Below are 19,271 nucleotides of genomic sequence, written 5' to 3' on the forward strand. Positions count from 1 at the left end.
AATAATAAAAATAAAAGATTAATAAAATTCTTCTCCATTTTATTTTCCAGAGGCTAAGCATTCTACATGGCTTCTTAGGGCCTCGGCATATCACAAAAGAGGAGCCCAATTAATATATTTTGAATCAATGAATGGTTGGGGCTATGTCACTACATGATTTGAAAATGGCTGGGTCCCCTTTCTGGCTGAGCTGCAGCTTCAAAGACCCTAACCACCTGATTATCACTGGTTTTAGGATACATGCTTTTTTTTTTACAAATATCTTAGAATCCATAGTGTATAATTATCCCATACAGTGGAATGGGAAGTATTTTTCTGAGCACTACATAAAATAACATTATTTTAATCAAGAATGGTGTTTTCCAGTTAATGAAGGAAAGCAATTGTTAATTCCATCTTGATATGGAAACATAAAAACCGTAATTACTTACATCAATTAAATCCGAAAGATCATGAATATAGTACTTGAAAACTGAGGCATTAGTTGCTTCAAGTGTTAGGAGATATTCATTCCGTGCCTTAATCGATTTTAGCTTATTTTCTGAATACTTTGCTTGTCTCTGGAAAGGAAGAAGACACAGGCATTGAGAGACAAAGCCATTTTAAAATAAGACAGAGAAACAAACATACATGAGTTTTTATTAATCTAAATAATTTATTCCACATATACAAATGACCCTCTAAGTCTTTGTGAAAAGTACATTCTGAAATTGATTTAAATAACAAACTAAAATTACCCAGCTATGGGGAATAACAACAATGTATTTGGGCTTCAGGCCCATTTGCAATGAAATCTCTTTGTTGCCTTTCAAGTTTTCCACATTTATACTCAATACTTGGCATTCACCACTAAATGATGTCCAGCTGTTATTACATGATTTTTATGTGTCTTAAACATTTTTCTTTCCCACGGGAGGAAATGCGTGTCATTTCACAATAATTTACAATGTGCATAGATCAGTGATTGCGGCAGTGTTCTTAGTGCATTATTAGCTCCTCGCTAAAGAAGGAGGGCTCTGCAGTATATTTTCACTTACCTTTTCTTTCATTTTTTCAATTTTCTTTACAGAGCTTCGCCGCTGATGTCTCTCTTCTAGTCTAATATGGAAGACAGGATCACCAGATCTCCCAATTTGCTTCTCCTCTTGTTTCTCAGCCTCTTTCAGCTTGCTCTCTGCACTGATGCTCTCTGCATGATACATGTGGTATGTTTTCATCACCTGTGAAAAAGTAACCCAAATTGTTAAAAGATGTCCGCCTATAACTTATAGAGTGAATGCAAACCATTAAATGATGTGTCTGTTAAAAATATCGCCTTCCAACTGGCAGGGAAAAGCCAGATTGTTAGTAAAATACATGAATTATGGCCTATTGCTTCTACATAAACCAAACAAATATGCAAATTCACCTGCCAGGAAGAGGCACTTAGGGGACAGGCTTTGATGAAAAAATGATTTAAGAGTCTTTTGCAAACTTTTCAACATACTCAGAAAGTTCTCTTAAGCTTAAAAGTGTTTCTCTAAAATCACACATGCATTACTAATTTGCAGAATAAACTATTTATTCATGGATAAGTTTTTTTTTTTTTATGGATAAGTTTTAACCCAACCAAAACTCCAGCTTAGATAGGAATAAAGAATTTATTACACAAAATCTACTTGTCAAAATACCAAATTTAAATATTAAGATTCATACATAGTTGTAGTTTAAAAACATTGTTTTTTCTGATCACAAAGTGATACTTAAAATTTCAGTGTAGAAAATATATGATACAAAGCAGGAAATAAAATACAAAGCAAACCATGGTTAAGATTTGGTATACAGTCTTCTAGTCTTTTACCTATGAAAACACACACACCCACTTCTTCATTTAAAAATGCCATATATATTTCTCCCCTTAAATATGTATAATTATTTTTATTTTTTTAGTTGTAAATGGACACAATACCTTTATTTTATCTATTTTTATGTAGTTCTGAGGATTGAACCCAGTGCCTCACATGTCTAATTAGGCGAGTGCTCTACCACTGAGCCACAACCCCAGCCCATGTATGTACAATTTTTAATGTCTTCTTTTACTTAATATATCAGAATATTTTTCTATATCACTAAATATTCTTCCAAAAAAGAAGAAGGTCTGTATAATACTTCTTTATGTAATGTCCATAATTACCTAAGTAAACAGAATTGTTGAATATTTTAGGATTATTTCAACTTTTTGGTCTATAAAGAAAGCTGTACTGGGGCTGGGGTTGTGGCTCAGTGGTAGAGTGCTTGCCTAGCATGTGTGAGGCACTGGGTTCGATTCTCAGCACCACCTATAAACAAAAAAATTCATGAAGTTCCATCAATAACTAATAAAAATTTAAGAAAAAGAAAGCTGTGCTGAAAACCTTTCATGTATATCTCATCTTAGTTCTTCCCTCGGAAATGAATTATACATAACTTATATTTTAATAACATTTAGGAATATATGGAACATTTTGTAATGTTTCTTTTCCATGCAAGTTGTTAACCTATATAATGAATCCTCAATTATTAAAAATTTTGGTTATCTTATTATTACAAAAATGTTTGTGGACAAAATCATGTCATAATTCCTAGGAGAAATTTCTAGAAGTAGAATTGCAGGGTTAGAGAATATGCAAATTTTTGAGGCTCTGCCAATTTTACGCTCTACTAATAAAAACAGAAACAAAATAAAACTGATCTATCTCTAAAGTACTTTAGATAACATACTTAATAAATATTTTCTCAAAAAATGAGTAAAGGTATTCGCTACTTATTCTTGTAACAACATTTACATATAATCTCTGTGTTCTCTGATACATAAGAATAAAATAGTCACAGATTTTTAGAGATTTTACCTAAAAATCAGTTTTCCAATATAATTCTAAGGTGCATTGCAGAGTCAGGCACCTGGGAAAATTCTGATATCTGGGTATTTTGTGCATTATATTCCTTAAGAAAGAAACCAACACACATAGGTGTGATATATCAAAGTACCAAGGAACATACTGGAACTAGAACCCAACGCTGAGCATCAGTGCTGGCACTTTCTTATAGAATATGTCAAAAATTATAAGGCAGATTCATGTCATCTGCAAGTAGCCGAAAGTTATTCATTTTTATAGCTCAAAGTATAGCTGTTAAGAAGTTGAGACTAATATTTTTAAGTAATAAATTTTAGTTTTCTCACTTCAAAAGCTGAGTCTTAATACAATGTGAAGCCTGGAAGCATCTCTGGAACAAATGTTGTTTATTTAGGTTGAACTACATAAAATTGCTGTTTCTGTAGGTTATTTTAAAAAACTTGGAAAACTGATATTTTCATATGGTTCAACAACACATGTTTTTAAGATTACTACTTTGAAGAGTAAAACTTGGGTTGAGTGAAGAGCCTTTACTTATTTTTATTAAAAAAAAATCGAATGATGTCTTTTCTTAAAAATGCAAAGGCAGTACTGAACGAGAACAAAGTAAAGGCTGAACTTTACAGCAGTGGCGGCTTTTTCTGAGCTGTCATTGGAAAGCTGTCTGTTTTTAGTAATTATCAAAACTATCCGGGGGAAGTTTGGTTGGCTACTCCAGTTTAAAAGAAAATAAAAAAGTAGTGGGAAGGAGCTGGGCAGCTGGGGAATGACAAGGGAGTCACCCTGCAGCTGGGCAAACAGCAAGGTCAATGAATCCACTACACACCTTGCATTGCTAGGCTTGGTTCTGTTTATATTCTCTGCCTGAAGCAAACCCACATACCATTTAGGTCCTGGTTCCAGTTACATCTTAAAATGAGAGGGTGAAAAAACTCAAACACACACACAGGCACAGATGCCCCACTCAGAGAGCTGTTTGTATTCTTCTTGCTAACTGAGAGGCAGAAAGAAATGAGAACACATGTCTCCCATCACACCTGGTTGAAAAGACATATCAGACAGTTCTGGGTATCTGAGAAATATTTCCGTTCAATACATGACAAAGAAATGAGTCCTCTGGACTCTTGTTTTACTTGGATAATGGGCACTAGTATAAGCAGGTAATTTGCACAAACTAAGCCTTAGTATAAGAGAAAGACTGAGCTGACTGCTGGCATAGGATTTCTTATTAACTAATGTGGGTTAAAAGGAAAACATTAGAGTCTGACCCAAAACTATGATGAAAAGCGTGTAAATAGCTGATCATAATGAGGTTCAGCAGAAGAGCTGAGGATGCTCTACCTAGTTCAGCAGTAATTTTCAGACAACAAATTTCTTTTTAGTTTTCCAATTGGACTTATGAAATCATTGTTCCCTAAAATGTTAACAGTAATGATGAATGAATTTAAAAAGTTCAGGACAAAAATGCTAAAAGCTTTTCAAGAATTCTAATTGCAGATAATGAATGCAAGTACAAACTGCATTATTAAAATGTAAGCTGTTGATAGAAGTCAAATATGTCTTGTATTTAAAATAAAATAACAGCTTCCCCCCCCCCAGAGAAGAACAAAATGCCTTTATTTTTCTAAGGTGCATTTTGAATATATACTGCCAGGAAAATAACTGCTTCTCCCTCAGTTTAATGCAAACACAAGTCTTTGCATACTAAATGGCATGACAGACATATTTCCATTTAAATGTAGTCCAACAGCATATTTTTCAATTTGAATTCTTCTCTACTAAAACTTCAAACATAATTCCCCATTCAACACACTCAATCTATCTTTCTTCAATTGCAGGAAAAATGTAGTCAAATAAAAAGTGACCCACATCATGGATTTAGTTGTAAAACTGGGAAGTCCCCTAGAATAACTTTCATAGAATCTTTATATATTTTTTTAAATGTTTACTGAAAGGCTCATATCCTGAATCTGACACAATTCTTGTGCGTTAAATCAAAATAATTAAAATACTTATAGTAAATTTCAACAGTTGGTGTAAAGAGATAATTTTGAATCTGAAAACTACATGTTTGGGAGAAGATCAGTGGATAAAAGCTATAGTTTCTACTTTTTGATTTCTCGTTCAGAATCAGAAGACATGGATTAGAAGAATGGATCTACCAATGACCAAGTGTGAAGAAATTATTTAATATCTCTGCTCACCTTATGAAGTTATTGTGGATGCCAAATTGTGTGTCCACAATTGTTTAACTTAAACTTTACCGAGTATTTACTATGTATGTGTATATCTATGTATGTGAATATACACCGCCAATATAGACATACACGATCTGTATGTATATATGTAGTTTGACAAGCATTACATAATGCTTACTATGTGACAGACATTAGTCTAAGCACTTTACAAAATAACTTATTTAAATTCTTTTAGTAATTCTTATGAGGTAGGTAACTTTATTTCCCCCATTATTGTAAAGATGAGGAAGCTGAGGCAGAAAGAGGTTAGGTAACTTGTCTAAGGACACCCAGATGGTAACTGGCTGAATAATGGTTGGAAGCCAGACAGTCTGACTTCAGATGAGGCATTCTGAACTGCTACACCATAACCTTTGGAAAGTCTAAAGCATTGCACAGATGGAAGGCCTCTTGACCTTGGGGATACAGTCACTCTGTTTCCATAGGAGGAAAAGGGATCAGAAAAATAATTACTGATTCCATATTTGCTTTGTGCTCATCACTTCTGATGAGTACTCTTTTACAAACACCTGCTTCCCATCTTCTAAGAGTTCACAATTTTGGAGTTTGAAACATGGGCCTTAGATACTCCCTAGTGGGCAGAGACTAAGTAAGAGGGCATCGAGGCAGCAAAGATAGTATCAGCGAAGGTGTAATGGAAAGGGAGGATGCCAAGACTTAATTTATTGAGAGCACTTCAGACTCTGCCACATGTTACAACAAAGTCAGAGTACCTTAAATCCTTAATATTGTTTTATAGACTATATGGGCAAAATAGACATTTGGTGAGAAACACAAGAAGGCCAGGAACTCATTTTATAGTCAGTCTGCCCATTCATTTAACAAATATTTATTAAATGTCTACGATGTACCTGGCATTGTTTTTCTCCATCCCTGGCATCCAAAAATAGAACCATCATTAAATACCTGGTGTGGCACTAATGGGACGACAAATAGTTTTATTTCACTAACTGCAAAGTACAATAAGTGTTGGAATTTATGGACCTCAAAATAAAAGGTGTGGGAGGCCAGGGATGTAACTCAGTAGTGGACTGCTTGCCTAGCAAGCATGATGCTCTGGGTTGGATCCCCAGCAAAATGTGGGGGGATGCTATGGCAATTCAGCAGAGGATAGGGATGAGAAGCAATATGTTCGTGAAAATATTTCCTAACTCCATAGCCTGCTGCTTCACTAAATTCATCAATCACTAAAAGCCCTTCTGAGAAATGACATTATTTAGTTTGCTTTAATTCTCAACAACCTAAGATCAAGATCCACTTTCTATAATCAATGTACTGAGGGTTCTAATTATAACTGTGTCTTCGAGTACCATTTTAACAATACCACCTGGGTAGGACCACAGACTTAGAAGCCCATTTCTACTGTTTCCCAGGAGGTGCTCAGGTTCAAAGAGAAGAAAAGGCCACAGGACACCCTTAGGGGATCCCTACAGCTGCAATGCAAGGAGCCTGGTTCTTCCAGGGGCCTGTACATCCCAAGTCCTGCCCTCCAGGTTATGGCCTCTGCTCAGCCACCCTAAGACTCTGGGGGCTTATTCTAGATCAGGGCAGCAGCAGGACTTCACTTAAGCGCACTTAGGACATGGTATACCAGCATCTCTATGCCTGCCATCTCCAGCCTCTTGCTCTTTGGTGACTCAGCCAGTTCTGGTGAAGAACATGACTTCTGGAGTTCTTGGATTTGAGTTCGAGGACTGCAGCCTAACGGGGCAGTTTCTTAGCCTCCTTAAACCTCGTTCCTCCATGGCAAGTGGGGATTAATTGGCAATGCAGGGAAGCACATAGCATGGTGGGTAGTGCTCATTCTTGGCAGTTTCTAAGGTCTGATGTAGAAGTAAGAGTTCAGGCTTTGGGACCAGATTACCTGGCTTCACACAGGTGCCCATCCCCATCTCTCAAAGGCAGCTGGGAAATCTGAGGTGCAACAAAGGCAGACAAATGTCAGATTTTCTCACTGTTTCCAGCTGAGATTCAGGCTAGCCAAAAACCTCTTAAAAATTAATCTAAAAGATCAGGGAGGGAAGCCTAGGAGTTCAATACTCAGACTCCTACCTGTTCATAAAACATACTATATGAATTCATATTTTGAAGAAACCTTCCAGCCTATCTGGAATGCACATTTTCAACATACATTGACAGTTATTGTTGAATTACATGGACATCATAACAGTTATTGTTAAATTAGCTGGTTGTCAGCACAAGTTTCGGGGAGTAATATATGGTGACATGCATTTATTCATCTACCAATGAGCCCTTGAGTGTCCATATGTCAGGCACTGTGCTAGGCTTCAAGGGGGAAGACACAGAGAAAGCCTGCTTTCGATATAAAACAGAGGTGGGAGTGGGGGCAGTTGTGGACTTAAGGGTAGGCTGAATGGGACTTAAGAGAAGGATTTCCAGGCTTCTTTTAAATCAGCTTAAATTTAAGTTTAGGGAGAAAAATGGTGTGGGAGTATATTTTACCTATATAAAGAACGTAACGGCAGGAGAAACCAAACCCTTAACATGAATGCTACTCAGCCAATATCAACAATGGAACTCTTTGTCTTCCACCCCTCTCCTCCCACTTAAGTCCTGTGCATGACCCCAGACAGTAATTTTTATTCTCTTTTGTGACATCTGGGCTAAAAAAGGTGCTGATCCCTGAGACTCCAAGTGGTCAGTTAGGACTGTCACAATGATGAATTTTCACACGCCCATCTCCTCTCCCTGCGTCTGGAATGTTCTTACGCCAATGAAAACAAGAGTTCACAAAGCCTAACTGTATTTGCAAAGTAACATTTATAGAAGAAGTCACCTTCAGAGTCACTATACTGATGATTAAGAGTTCAGACCCCTAAGATAGCCTGCCTGGGCTTGAATTCTGCCTCTGTACTTTCTGGCTGTGGGATCGTGGCCAAGTAACTGTTGAGGCTCAGAAAAATGACACGCAAAATATGCTGCTTGGGATTTCAGACTGAGAGCACCTAGGGAGCAGCAGAGGCAGGGAAGAGCTCTTCTCCAAAGCTCCCTAATTACCTGAAGACTGGATGCACCAAAAGGGAACAATGGACTTGCCTTCTATCTTCTTGTTATTTTCTCAACTGAGGAAGATGAAAGTCCACATCGCAGAAGGGACTGAAAGTCAAACCTCACACCAGAGCCCAGATGGACTTTGTGCCACGCCATATCTGTTCTTCAGGCTCATTCATTTATCTCCAAAACGCTGACAGGCCCTAGTTCCCTCCCCACTATGAAGAAGGTATTTAAGCTTTAACCATCTGGTCCTATTTTGAGTTTTCATACTTGGTGTGATTCTCACATACTCTCCTGTTAATTTGTCTGTTTTATAGTCTCAAATTATCCAAGAGGTAGACAGAAAGTTCTTTTCACCCCAACATGATTTAATCTTTCTGTGCCTTCAATTTCCTCATAGTGAAACTGAACGTCCAGTGTTGCTGTGTAGGGTAGTTGGGAGGACTAAATGTGTTAACACACACAAAGAGCACAGAAGAAAGAGGTTGACACATGATAACCACGCAGTAAATGCCAACTACTGAAATTTGAGGAAAAAAAAAACTACCATAAAAGAATTCATTAATAATAAATAATGATTTCTCCATGATTCGAAGGATTATTATTTCTAAAAAGGTAAAAGGGAGGAAGTTAGCAATATTTCTTTTTACATATGTTAAGAATTTCAGCACTCATTCTTTAGAATGAGGGTTTTAATCAGCTTTTTCACCACTGCAGCCAAAATACCTGACAAGAACCATTAGAGGAGGAAGATTATTTTGGGGCTTATGGTTTCAGAGGTCTCAGTCCACAGATGGCTGACTCCATTCTTCAGAGCCTGAGATAAAGTAGAGCATCCTGGTGGAAGCACGTGGTAGAGGAAAGCAGCTGGGGACATGTCACCAGGGGTAATAGAGAGAGCGACCTCCACTCTACAGGGACAAAACATATAGCCCCCAAATATATGCCTGCAATAACCCACCTCCTCCAGCCACACCCTACCTGCTTATGGTTACCATCCAGTTAATCCATCAGTGGATTAATGCACTGATTAGGTTAAGGCTCTCGTAACCCAATCATTTCATCTCTAAACTTTCTTGCATTGTCTCCCACATCACCTTACATTTAAACCATAACAATGAGCAAACAGGCCAACATGACAATCACATAGGATGAAATGCTGTCTTTTCAGCTTGTTTATCAAAGAAAACTTGAGGTACATTGTGGCTCCATTGAAACAAAATCAGCATAACAGTCTGAATTTATCCTCAAATTATATTTATAGTCGAAACAAATGCTTTGAACAAAAGGCACTGTCTGGGTCTCTGGATCTTGCTGTGCAGGGACTGCCAACCAACCAAATAACAGGGCAACGGAGATGCAGAAAATGAACAAAACACAGGGAAGGACAGAGAACACTGCAAAGGGAGGAAGTCAGGCTAATAAAAGTCATGAAAACAATTACATTCTCTTCAGTGTAGTGTTAAGGATCTTGTTTCAGGAGTAATTATACACAGTAGCATTTTTAAAGGAAAGAGCTTTGGTCTACAAAACAGCACACCTGGATTCTGGCCCTATTATGTTGCAAAATATCTCTATAAACTCTGCCTTTCTGATGCTAGGCTCAGTGTGGCCTCATCTATTAGAGGTGACAACATGACAACGGGAGGTCTCTCTCTCTCTAGAACCACAATGTGGGAAATCACCAAATCAACAGCTCAGAACCACTGACAAGTGTGGAATTAAAGAGGAAGGAAAACGTAGAGCCACGACCACAGAAGGAAAGACCCATCACATAACTTCTGGGGCCAGAAGGCTTCTTTCCAAGAGAATTTTCATATATCCTTTACAAAGGGAATATTTGATAAGGTTTAGAGGAAATGGAGTAGGATGACATTGAGTAGTATAGATGCTCCTCAACTCAGAATACAATTACATCCTTATAAATTTATTATATGTAGAAAATATCATGAGTCAATAATGCATTTAATACACCTCACCTCTGAATGATGTTACAGCTCAGCCTGGCCTGCTCAGAACACTTACATCAGCCTGCAGTTGTGCAAAATCATCTCACACAAAGCCTATTTTATAATCAAGTGTTGAAGATCTCATGAACACAGACAGATGGGCACTTTGTAGTCATGATGCGATGTGAAAACAAAACACAATATCCCCAAAACTCTGGCAACGCAGCACCCCATAGAGAATTGGTTGTTTCCCCTCCTGATTGTGCGGCTGGGCTAGGGTGATGGCTTGTGCCGCTGCCCAGCATCACGAGAGAGGATTGTACTGCATGTGGCTAAGTTGGGGAAAATATCAGAATCCCAAATTTAAAGTACGGTTTGTACTGAATGCCTGTCGTTTCTGCACTGTCAGAAAGTCAAAAATCAAGTTAAACTATCCTGAGTCAGGAGCTGCCTGAATATGAAAATAGCATCCAGGCTGTCATTCCTATTTTTTTTTTTTTCTTCTAGAGATGATTGTTTTTGTCCCCATCTTCAGGAGCCAGTGTTCCTACAAGGCTCCCCCTATCTTAGATTTCTGAGGGTTTTTAGTCCTCAGTCCCCTGTGCATGCCTGTGTGATCCTGGGCAAGGATTTTTCACTTACATGGAGGGTGGTTGGTCCATGTGATCTCTTAGGCCTTTTCCAACTTTAAACTTCTACTGACTCCAGGATTTTAGATATGAATCTGAATTGTAACAATACTATACAGATTTATCATTTGGGGAAGTACATATACTTCTTAGTGGTTAAAGGGGCCTTTTTAAATTTTTTTAGTGTCAGTGTAGATGGCAGATAAATTTTAACCTAAAAGAAACACAAGTGTAACAACAAATTATACTAATTATCTCCTTCTGCTTCTGTTGACTTGAGACAGCAAGCAGTACACTATGATATGCCAGGGATAGAAGATTCTCTAGAATTCTCCTTGGGCCTCTGAGACCATAACTCAGCTGCCTTGCCTTACAGAAAATACTCCCAAATGAACAATGTCCCCATAGTCTGTCTAGCATACTGCTATATTGATGAACCTTACTCGGGGCCATCTATCACTCTAGTGGCTTTAATTAGCTCCCCAACTGATTATTGATCAATCATCAAGTGCTCATTAAGGAGAAAAACTCAAGAAGGTTCTGCTAGGTGTAGGGCTGACATACTGATATGCAACACGCTTCTATTTTTGATTTGTTAAATTTAAGGTAAAATAGGGCATTAGTCATTTTCAAAATATTAAACTGAACAATAATTTTGAAACACTAATATAAATTATAATTAGTTTCATAAGATTTTGCTACTTTAATAAAACTATTTAATGAAATTATTTTATGCCTCATTAAAAAGAAAATGTTTCTATTTTTAATGAGTAAACTGTATTTATTAATCTCAATCTGAGCTTGCTCTATTTCTAGAAGTATTAGAGGCAGTTTCTAATTTAAGGTTTTGAGTCATGAATGTGGTTATTAGTTTTGCTTATGGTCTAAGGATGGACATACATATTCAACAAAAAATTTCTGAAGCTCCCTACTATGTACCATAAATAGGCCTTGTCCTATGTGATTTCACTAATATTATACTACTAAAAATCCAATTATGTTTTTTTTAATTAGTTTATACTATTCTTTAGTTCAAAAGATAACTTTGCATAAGCATAATTAACAATTTGGTATAATACTACAATACGTACCTACATTACAATTACCAAAGACTGCTCTGTGAAATAAATATTATTTTATTCAATACATTCTAATTTTGTGAAAGATTATTTTTCTTCACTTGTCTCTCAAGATTTCACTATGGGGGCTGGGATTGTGGCTCAGTGGTAGAGCGCTTGCCTAGCATATGTGAGGCACTGGGTTCGATTCTCAGAACAACATATAAATAAATGAATAAAATAAAGGTTCATCAACAACTAAAAAAATTTTTTTAAAAATTTCACTGTGGTGAGGTAAAGAGAGTCTAGCAAGGGCAGGGGACTTTGAGTGCCCAATGTAAGGCTCCATTTATTTTTTCATTTGCTCATATTTGCTATACCCAAGTGATGGAGTTCCCCATACAGGCACACACCTGTGCTTTCCTTCACACTCTCCTCCTTCTTGGAATGCCTGTTCCTGCTGTCTTTTATCACTGAGTTCAGAAGTCTGCATCTTCTGGAAGCCTCCAGAATGAAGACCTCTCTGTAGCCTGGCACCCCAGACTATGCCTGGCTCCTGAATTGCGGAACTCTACATGAGCTGTGCATTTTTCCCAGGACTTTCATGTTTGCTGAAAGAACCATCTCCAGCCACTTGGTATATATGACTTAGGCGCAGTAGAGATGATCCTATAACAATTTTAGAGCAGAGGCAACAGTGCTTTTGGTACTCTCTATTTATCTGACTTAGAGACAGAACACAATTCTGAGATTTGGGACAAATCTTTGACAAATAATTGAATTCCAAAAATTGTAGAACTTTATAAGTCGCAACCCCTTTCTCCTACTTGCTAGGCATCTGCCCTCCAAAAAAGAACACTATCTTAGAAGATAATCCATTCCATTTCAGAACAATCTAGTATTTAAATCTAGAAGTCAGGCTGTGTGGGTTCAAATCCTAGTTTTGCTTTTTACCATGTTAATTAATAATAAATTTACCATTATAATTAATAAAATGCCTGATATGGTTTGGATGTGAGGTTTTCCCCAAAAGCTCACGTGAGACAATGGAAGAAGGTTTAGAGGACAAATGATTGGGTTGTGAGAGCCTTAACCCAATTAGTGAATTAATCCCCTAATAGGGATTAACTGAGTAGTAACTGAAGTGGTAGGGTGTGGCTGGAGGAGGTGGGGATTGGGGGGCTGTGGCTTTGGGGTATATATTTGTATTTGGCAAGTGGAGTCACTCTTTCTGCTTCCCTGATCATCATGTGAGTTGCTTACCTCTGCCACATTCTTCCGCCATGATGTCCTGCCTCACCTCGAGCCCCAAGGAATGAAGTCTGCTGTCTATGCATTGAGACCTCTGAAACCGTGGGTCCAAATAAACTTTTTCTCCTCTATATTTGTTCTGATTGGGTCTTTTAGTTGCAGCAATGAAAAAATCTGACCAAAACATGCCCAGGCTTCTATTGTATTTGCTATGGTCTGAATATTTGTATCTTTCCAAATTCACAATTGGGATTCTAACTTCCTAGATGATGCAGAGGAACATGGTGGAGGTGACTAGGTCATGGGGGCAGAGCCCTCATGAATGGAACTAGTGCTCTTATAAAAGAGGACTGTGACAGATCTCTGTTCCCTTCTACCCTGGGAAGACAGCAAGAAGGTACTAAGTGCCAAAAAGCAAATCCTCTTCAGATACTGATACTGCTAATGTCTTGATTTTTGGACTTTCCAGACTCCAAAACTGTGAAAAAATAAATTTCTGTTGTTTATAAGCTCCCCGTCTGTGTTTTTTTTTTTTTTTTTGTAGCAGCCTGAATAGTAAGCACATAATAGCCCTACCCAGCAATGCTCACTTATTCTCAGACACCTGAGAGGCTGGGAGCAAAGGGATGGTCTTTGTTTTATGTAACAAAGAAACTGAGCTACAAAGAGACTTAATCTTTGCCCAAAAAAGTCAATAGAGAAAGTCAATGATAAAGAAGGTTGTTGAGGAAAAAAGGAAATGTATCAAAAAGGAGATTTCATATTAATTCTGCAGAGGCACTGATATACAAGTTTAATCGACTGAAAAAAACCAAAAACGCCCAAACGTGCACACAGAATACACGAATACATACTAATCAGTGCCACAATGAACACAGTGGCAGCAGAGACTAAACAATAGCCTTTGGTGGCAAAGGAAAAGTTTTGAGCATTTAGTAATATTGAAGGGGAAAGCACATGCATAATGAAAGGCCACCAAATTACTTGAATTTCAAAGTCACCTGCAACTTTAAGTGTTTAGTTCTTTTCAGGAAAATGTTTCACTCATCTTGAATGTTTCATGTGTGCATGAGATATCTAAGTTACAAGGTCTAGTCTATAAAATATTTAAACAGAGGACATAAGACATTTGGAATCTTAAAATCAAAAAAGCTTCACACTCTTGGAATTGCAGGTTGGAACTGGGCTTGGTTGGTGCATGCCTGTCATCCCAGCTACTCAAGAAGCTAAGGCAGGAGGATCACAAGTTTGAGGCCAGGCTCAGCAATTTAGCAAGATCCAAAGCGACTTAGTGAGATCTTGCATTAAAAAAAAAAAAAATTGTAACTTCAACTAAAATGGAAACTCCTATGGAATCCTTTTCTTTTAATGAATAATAGTTTGGAATTTAAGACATAGCCTCTATGTCTCAAACAGAATACTTCTTATTTCATTTATTCAAGAGAAGAAAAAGAAGAAAAGTGAGAGACCTTTGTTAATCTGTGCAAGAAGCCTTCTGAATTCTCAAACCATTTTTGACTGGGTGTCTGTCCATATTATTGCTTTTTTTTTTATAATCTCATTTTGGTAACTGTCTTGAAAATATTCAACTCCTGATGTTCTTCCTCCATGTGGCTCCAGTGGCTCCAGAGGGAAATTCTACGAATGTGTCTTTTGCTTTTTCTCACTCTGTGCCTTGGTTCAGGCTGCTCCTTCAATGCCTTTAACCTTCTTTCATCTCTCCTGTTACTGAAAGCCTGGCTAACCTTTGAAGTCCGTTTCCAGACCCTTTCCTCTCTGCTTTTTTTTTTTTTTTTTCTCAATCCTGAATGTATCCTCTCTTTGGATCTCCACAGCCCTCTGGTTGAAGCTGTCTGTTGGTATGTGACGGTCGTCCACAGGGGCTTGGTTCTACAACCCCTTCTGGGTACCAAAGTCTATGTTGATGCTCAATCCTCTTATATAAAAGGGCACACTATTCTCATATAACCTACACACATCCTCCTGTATATTTTAAATCATCACTACATAACTTAGAATACCTAATACAATGTAAACGCTATGTAAATAGTTACACTGTATTGTTTAGGAAACAACAAGAGCACAAAGTCTCTATGTGTTCAGTAGAGACGCTATTTTTCTTCCAAATATTTTTGATCTATGGTTGGTTGAATTCACAGATGCAGAACCCATCGATATAGAGGGGTAAACTGTAATGATCTGTTTTACCTTATCCCACTAATAAAAAGAGAGTAGAGTACTAGGCTAAGAACACAGACTCAGCCTGGTCTGAGACTTCCTTGCTGTGTGATCTTGGGCAAGGTACCACATATCTGTGTGCCTTGCATACCTCATAGGACTACTGCAAGAATTTTAAGAGCTAATTATGTAAAATGCTTAAAATAGTACCTGGCACAAAGGTTAGTTGTTATCATGTCCTTACTTTAGCACTTCTGCCATGGTGAAAACCCTGAACCAGTACTGGCACAGCAGCACACACCTCCCAGGAACCTACTTACTATTCTGAATTAAAACAAAGTCTGAGTTCAGTTCCAGCCTGGCTATAAATTAGTTCTGGGGTTTTAGTAGATCACTTAATATTTCTAGGTTTTGTGATATTCTTCCAAAACGAGGAGGTTAATTTGATAATTTCTAAAGGCCCCTATAATGCTAAAATTCTATCGGCCTACAACAATATTAAATTCAGATTATCACGTGAGTTAGAAAATCATGAACTAACAGAGGTTTAATTGTATCCTCTGGTACAACTGGTTTAGATCTTGATTTGCTACACATGATATTTTTACACTAATACTGGTCAACATTCCTGGTCTATTTTGAGAGATTAAATTCAAGGAAAATGCCCATAATTTATTCTTTGTTTTGGCATGTGTCGTATATATTTAGTATTATATTTAAATCACATATGTTTTATACATATATATATAAATATATAAAGCTTTGATGAATAATGGTAAACAAAGTTAAGAATCTTAATTACCCAATAAAAACAAACCATTCTGATTAAAATGTGTGTCATGAAAGCATCCTAATCATTTAAAAGCTATAATACTATATTTTAGAACATAATCGGTGGGATAAAGTACTTTGTTGACAAAGATTCTTTTTTTTTTTTTTGGACCAGGGATTGAACCCAGGGGTGCTTTACCACTGAGCCACATCCCCAGCCCTTTAAAAAAAAAAAAATTCTTTTTTTTTTTTTTTAATTTGGAGACAGGGTCTCCCTGGGTTACTTAGGGCCTTGCTAAATTGCTGAGGCTGGCTTTTATCTTGTGATCTTTCTGCCTCAGCCTCCTGAACTGCTGGGATTGCAGGCATGTGCCACTATGCCCAGTGACAAAGATTCTTAATATGAAATATTTTGTACATTTTTTTGTTTTGTTTTAGTAGATTATTTGAACACTTTTCTTTGTTGGGGGTGGAGGGTGGTTATTGGGGATTGAACTTAGGGGCACTTGAACACTGAGCCACTAATTTTCAGCCCTATTTTGTATTATATTTAGAGACAAAGAGTCTCACTGAGTTGCTTAGCGCCTCACTTTTACCGAGGTTGGCTTTGAACTTTTGATCCTCCTGCCTCAGCCTCTGAGCCACTGGAATTACAGGTGTGCGCCACTGTGCCTGGCTAACATTTTCATTTTTAAGCCAAATATTTTTTGGGGGGAGAAGAGTTCATATTGTTCACACTTATAAACAACTATACCTGTCGTCCAAAAGCACCAACATTAACTAAGTTTCAAACCTTATTAAGAAAATAACTCCATGCAGAAGCTAGGGAGCAGTTGGCATTATTAATTAACAAGATGTCCTAAGAGACATCTACATTAAAGTTCTTATCAAAAAGCTGTCATTATGGTTCCTTGAAATGGTAATCTTATAAAATCCAATCATTTGGCCAGAAAAAGGAAGTTGGTTAAATTCCCAAAGTCAGTCTGTGTCAAAGCCAAGATTAGAATTCAGAGGTTGTTGGCAGGAAGTCATATGATCCTCTTTCTTTCCATCCAAGTGTCTGGCAATGGAAGCCCTTGGAAACACTTCGTCCACCCATGATCTAGAAATAGATAGGCTTGAAAAAAAGTTCCCCAGGTGGCATCATGGAGGATGTAGTATTCCAAAGAGGTTTACAATTTGGGAGCTTTTTAATGTAAGTTTTACTCCGTATTTCCCTTTGTTTAGTGTTTTGTTCTGAGATACAGACATTTTTGCAGTCCTCTCTAAGGAGTGAATTTTCATTTCCACTACGGAAATATATATTTCAAATACTCGAAATGCCCTTGAGCTAAAATAAATACTTAACTAAAAACTAAAAAACAAAATAAAAACCTCTTTGAGGCTCACTCAGAAAAAAATCTTCTGATGTCAGGTGGCAAGTGTCTGGAGCTCTTTCACAGTGACTTTTCAACCTTGCCTTGGGGCTGTTTCCCTTTTAGAGAGGAAGCCTTAGCTCCAGGCTTGCGGGAGGCTCAGGGAATCCAATGGAAAGCTGTCCTTGACAGTCCTCTGAGCCCGAGTTTTAAAGGAAGAGCTCAATATAATAAGCAGCATCTTTCCTCTAAAAAAATAAGTAGCTCTTTTTATGTGGTAAAGGCCAGAGTGGATTCTGAGCTCACTGGCAATTCTGTTTCCCAAAAAACTCCTGGAACAAATTGCTGGGCAGCCTCTTCGGTTTGAAGCTGTCTCTGGAATGGGTTCTACCCACCATTTACATTTGTTAGGTAGAAGAAAGAAAACCAGCAACTGGACAGTGGATTCTCAGCAGTAGCCGTTGACAGGCAAAGTTGACACCTTCACAGGTAGTAAAGCTAGATGTCTGTCTTTAAGAGGTACTCAGAATGAACACATCCTAATATTGAACCCAAACAGGCAAAATCATGTGGGTGTGTCCATTTTGTAACTCATAGAACAGTCTGGAAAAGATTTTATAAGCAAAAGGTGTTTTACCTTGAATCCCATCTATTCTTTAGATCAGTTTCCATCCACCCCGGCTTTTTTCTCTTCCCCTGCACAGACTTCCCTAGATAATTGTCTAATGGGGAGTCGATGGGCTTTGGAAACAGAACTGGGTTTAGATTTTAGAAGAGTCATTTATTGCCTATGTGATCCTGAGCTAATTATTTAGAGTCCCGTTTCCTGTTTGTAAAACTGGAATTAGGATACCTGCCTCTTAGGGCTGGCGTGAGAAATGAACAGATAATGGGCTTGATTGATGGTAAGGGTGGAATCAATCTTCTGGTTCTCCTCAGCTCTTTTCCTTGTGATTTAATGGGACTTGAGGATGAATGACCTCAGGTCTGGCTAGCCATGTGTGCCAGCGATGCACAGAGGGTGTGATAATCAATGACACGTAATGAACAATCAATTTCATGTGCATTTGTCATGACTTCTGTGTTAATCTTTATTAGAATTAGCTTACTGAGGACATAAACTCTATTTCGTAAAAATGCTGTGGAGCCTAGGCAAGGCAAAGAATTAATGGAGGGCAAATAATTGCAAATTACTATTTGTAATTAAAAGAATATTGCATACCCTGTTGAGATTTTGATATTGGGACAAGCTAAAAATCATTACTTAAAAATCATTATGTTCTCATGATGATGTTTTGCTGGGCTAAATGAAGGAAAATTTTGGTTGGAATGCTCCTTGTAACCTTTGTGTCATCATTGTTTATTTTTACCTTTCACTATCCTACTCCTCAGTACAGACCTACTAACATTTACTATTGATTCAGTTTTCTTAGAATAGTTATCTTCCTTGTTCTTTTTGAACAAATATTCACTGAAGCAAAAACAATAACAAAACCACATGCACACATAGGTTGAGAATCATTACTCTGAAAATCCAAAATCTGATTTTTTATTTTGTAGTTGTAGATGGACAGAATGCCTTTATTTTATTTGTTTTTTTATTTTTATGTAGTGCTGAGGATCAAATCCAGTGCCTTATGCAGGCTAGGCAAGCACTCCGCCACTGAGCCCCAGCCCCAGCCCTGAATTTCCCAAGTTTTTGAGTGCTGACAAGATGCTCAAAAATGTGGGGGATTTTGAAGCATTTTGGATTTTTGGATTAAAGATGTTCAACAAATAAAGTCTATGAAACTATTTCAAAATCTACAAAACCCTCAAATCTGAAAAACTTCTGGTCTCAAAGCATTTTGGATAAAGAATACTCTGCTTGTCTATATGTGAAAACCATCTGTAATTAATATTAACATCAGCCTTGATCTTTGCATTTACTCTGT

General features: G+C 37.5%; 1 protein-coding gene across 6 annotated transcripts in view; it reads right to left on the reverse strand.

Moving 5' to 3' along the window:
- The window catches only part of Srgap1 (SLIT-ROBO Rho GTPase activating protein 1), a 279,415-nt gene that overhangs the window by 97,419 nt on the left and 162,725 nt on the right, over positions 1-19,271 (reverse strand). For all 6 annotated transcript variants that reach the window (XR_013440538.1, XM_005328689.4, XM_005328688.5 and 3 more), the window contains 2 exons: positions 1,038-1,220; positions 432-560 (listed from right to left, as the gene is read on the reverse strand). Coding sequence is in view for 5 of the 6 variants with exons in the window: in XM_005328689.4 (XP_005328746.1) it covers positions 432-560; positions 1,038-1,220 (312 nt within the window). In the remaining variant the exon portion in view is untranslated. The remainder of the gene's footprint in view (positions 1-431; positions 561-1,037; positions 1,221-19,271) is intronic.

Source organism: Ictidomys tridecemlineatus, chromosome 6 (assembly GCF_052094955.1).
Source record: "Ictidomys tridecemlineatus isolate mIctTri1 chromosome 6, mIctTri1.hap1, whole genome shotgun sequence".
Classification (NCBI taxonomy): domain Eukaryota; kingdom Metazoa; phylum Chordata; class Mammalia; order Rodentia; family Sciuridae; genus Ictidomys; species Ictidomys tridecemlineatus.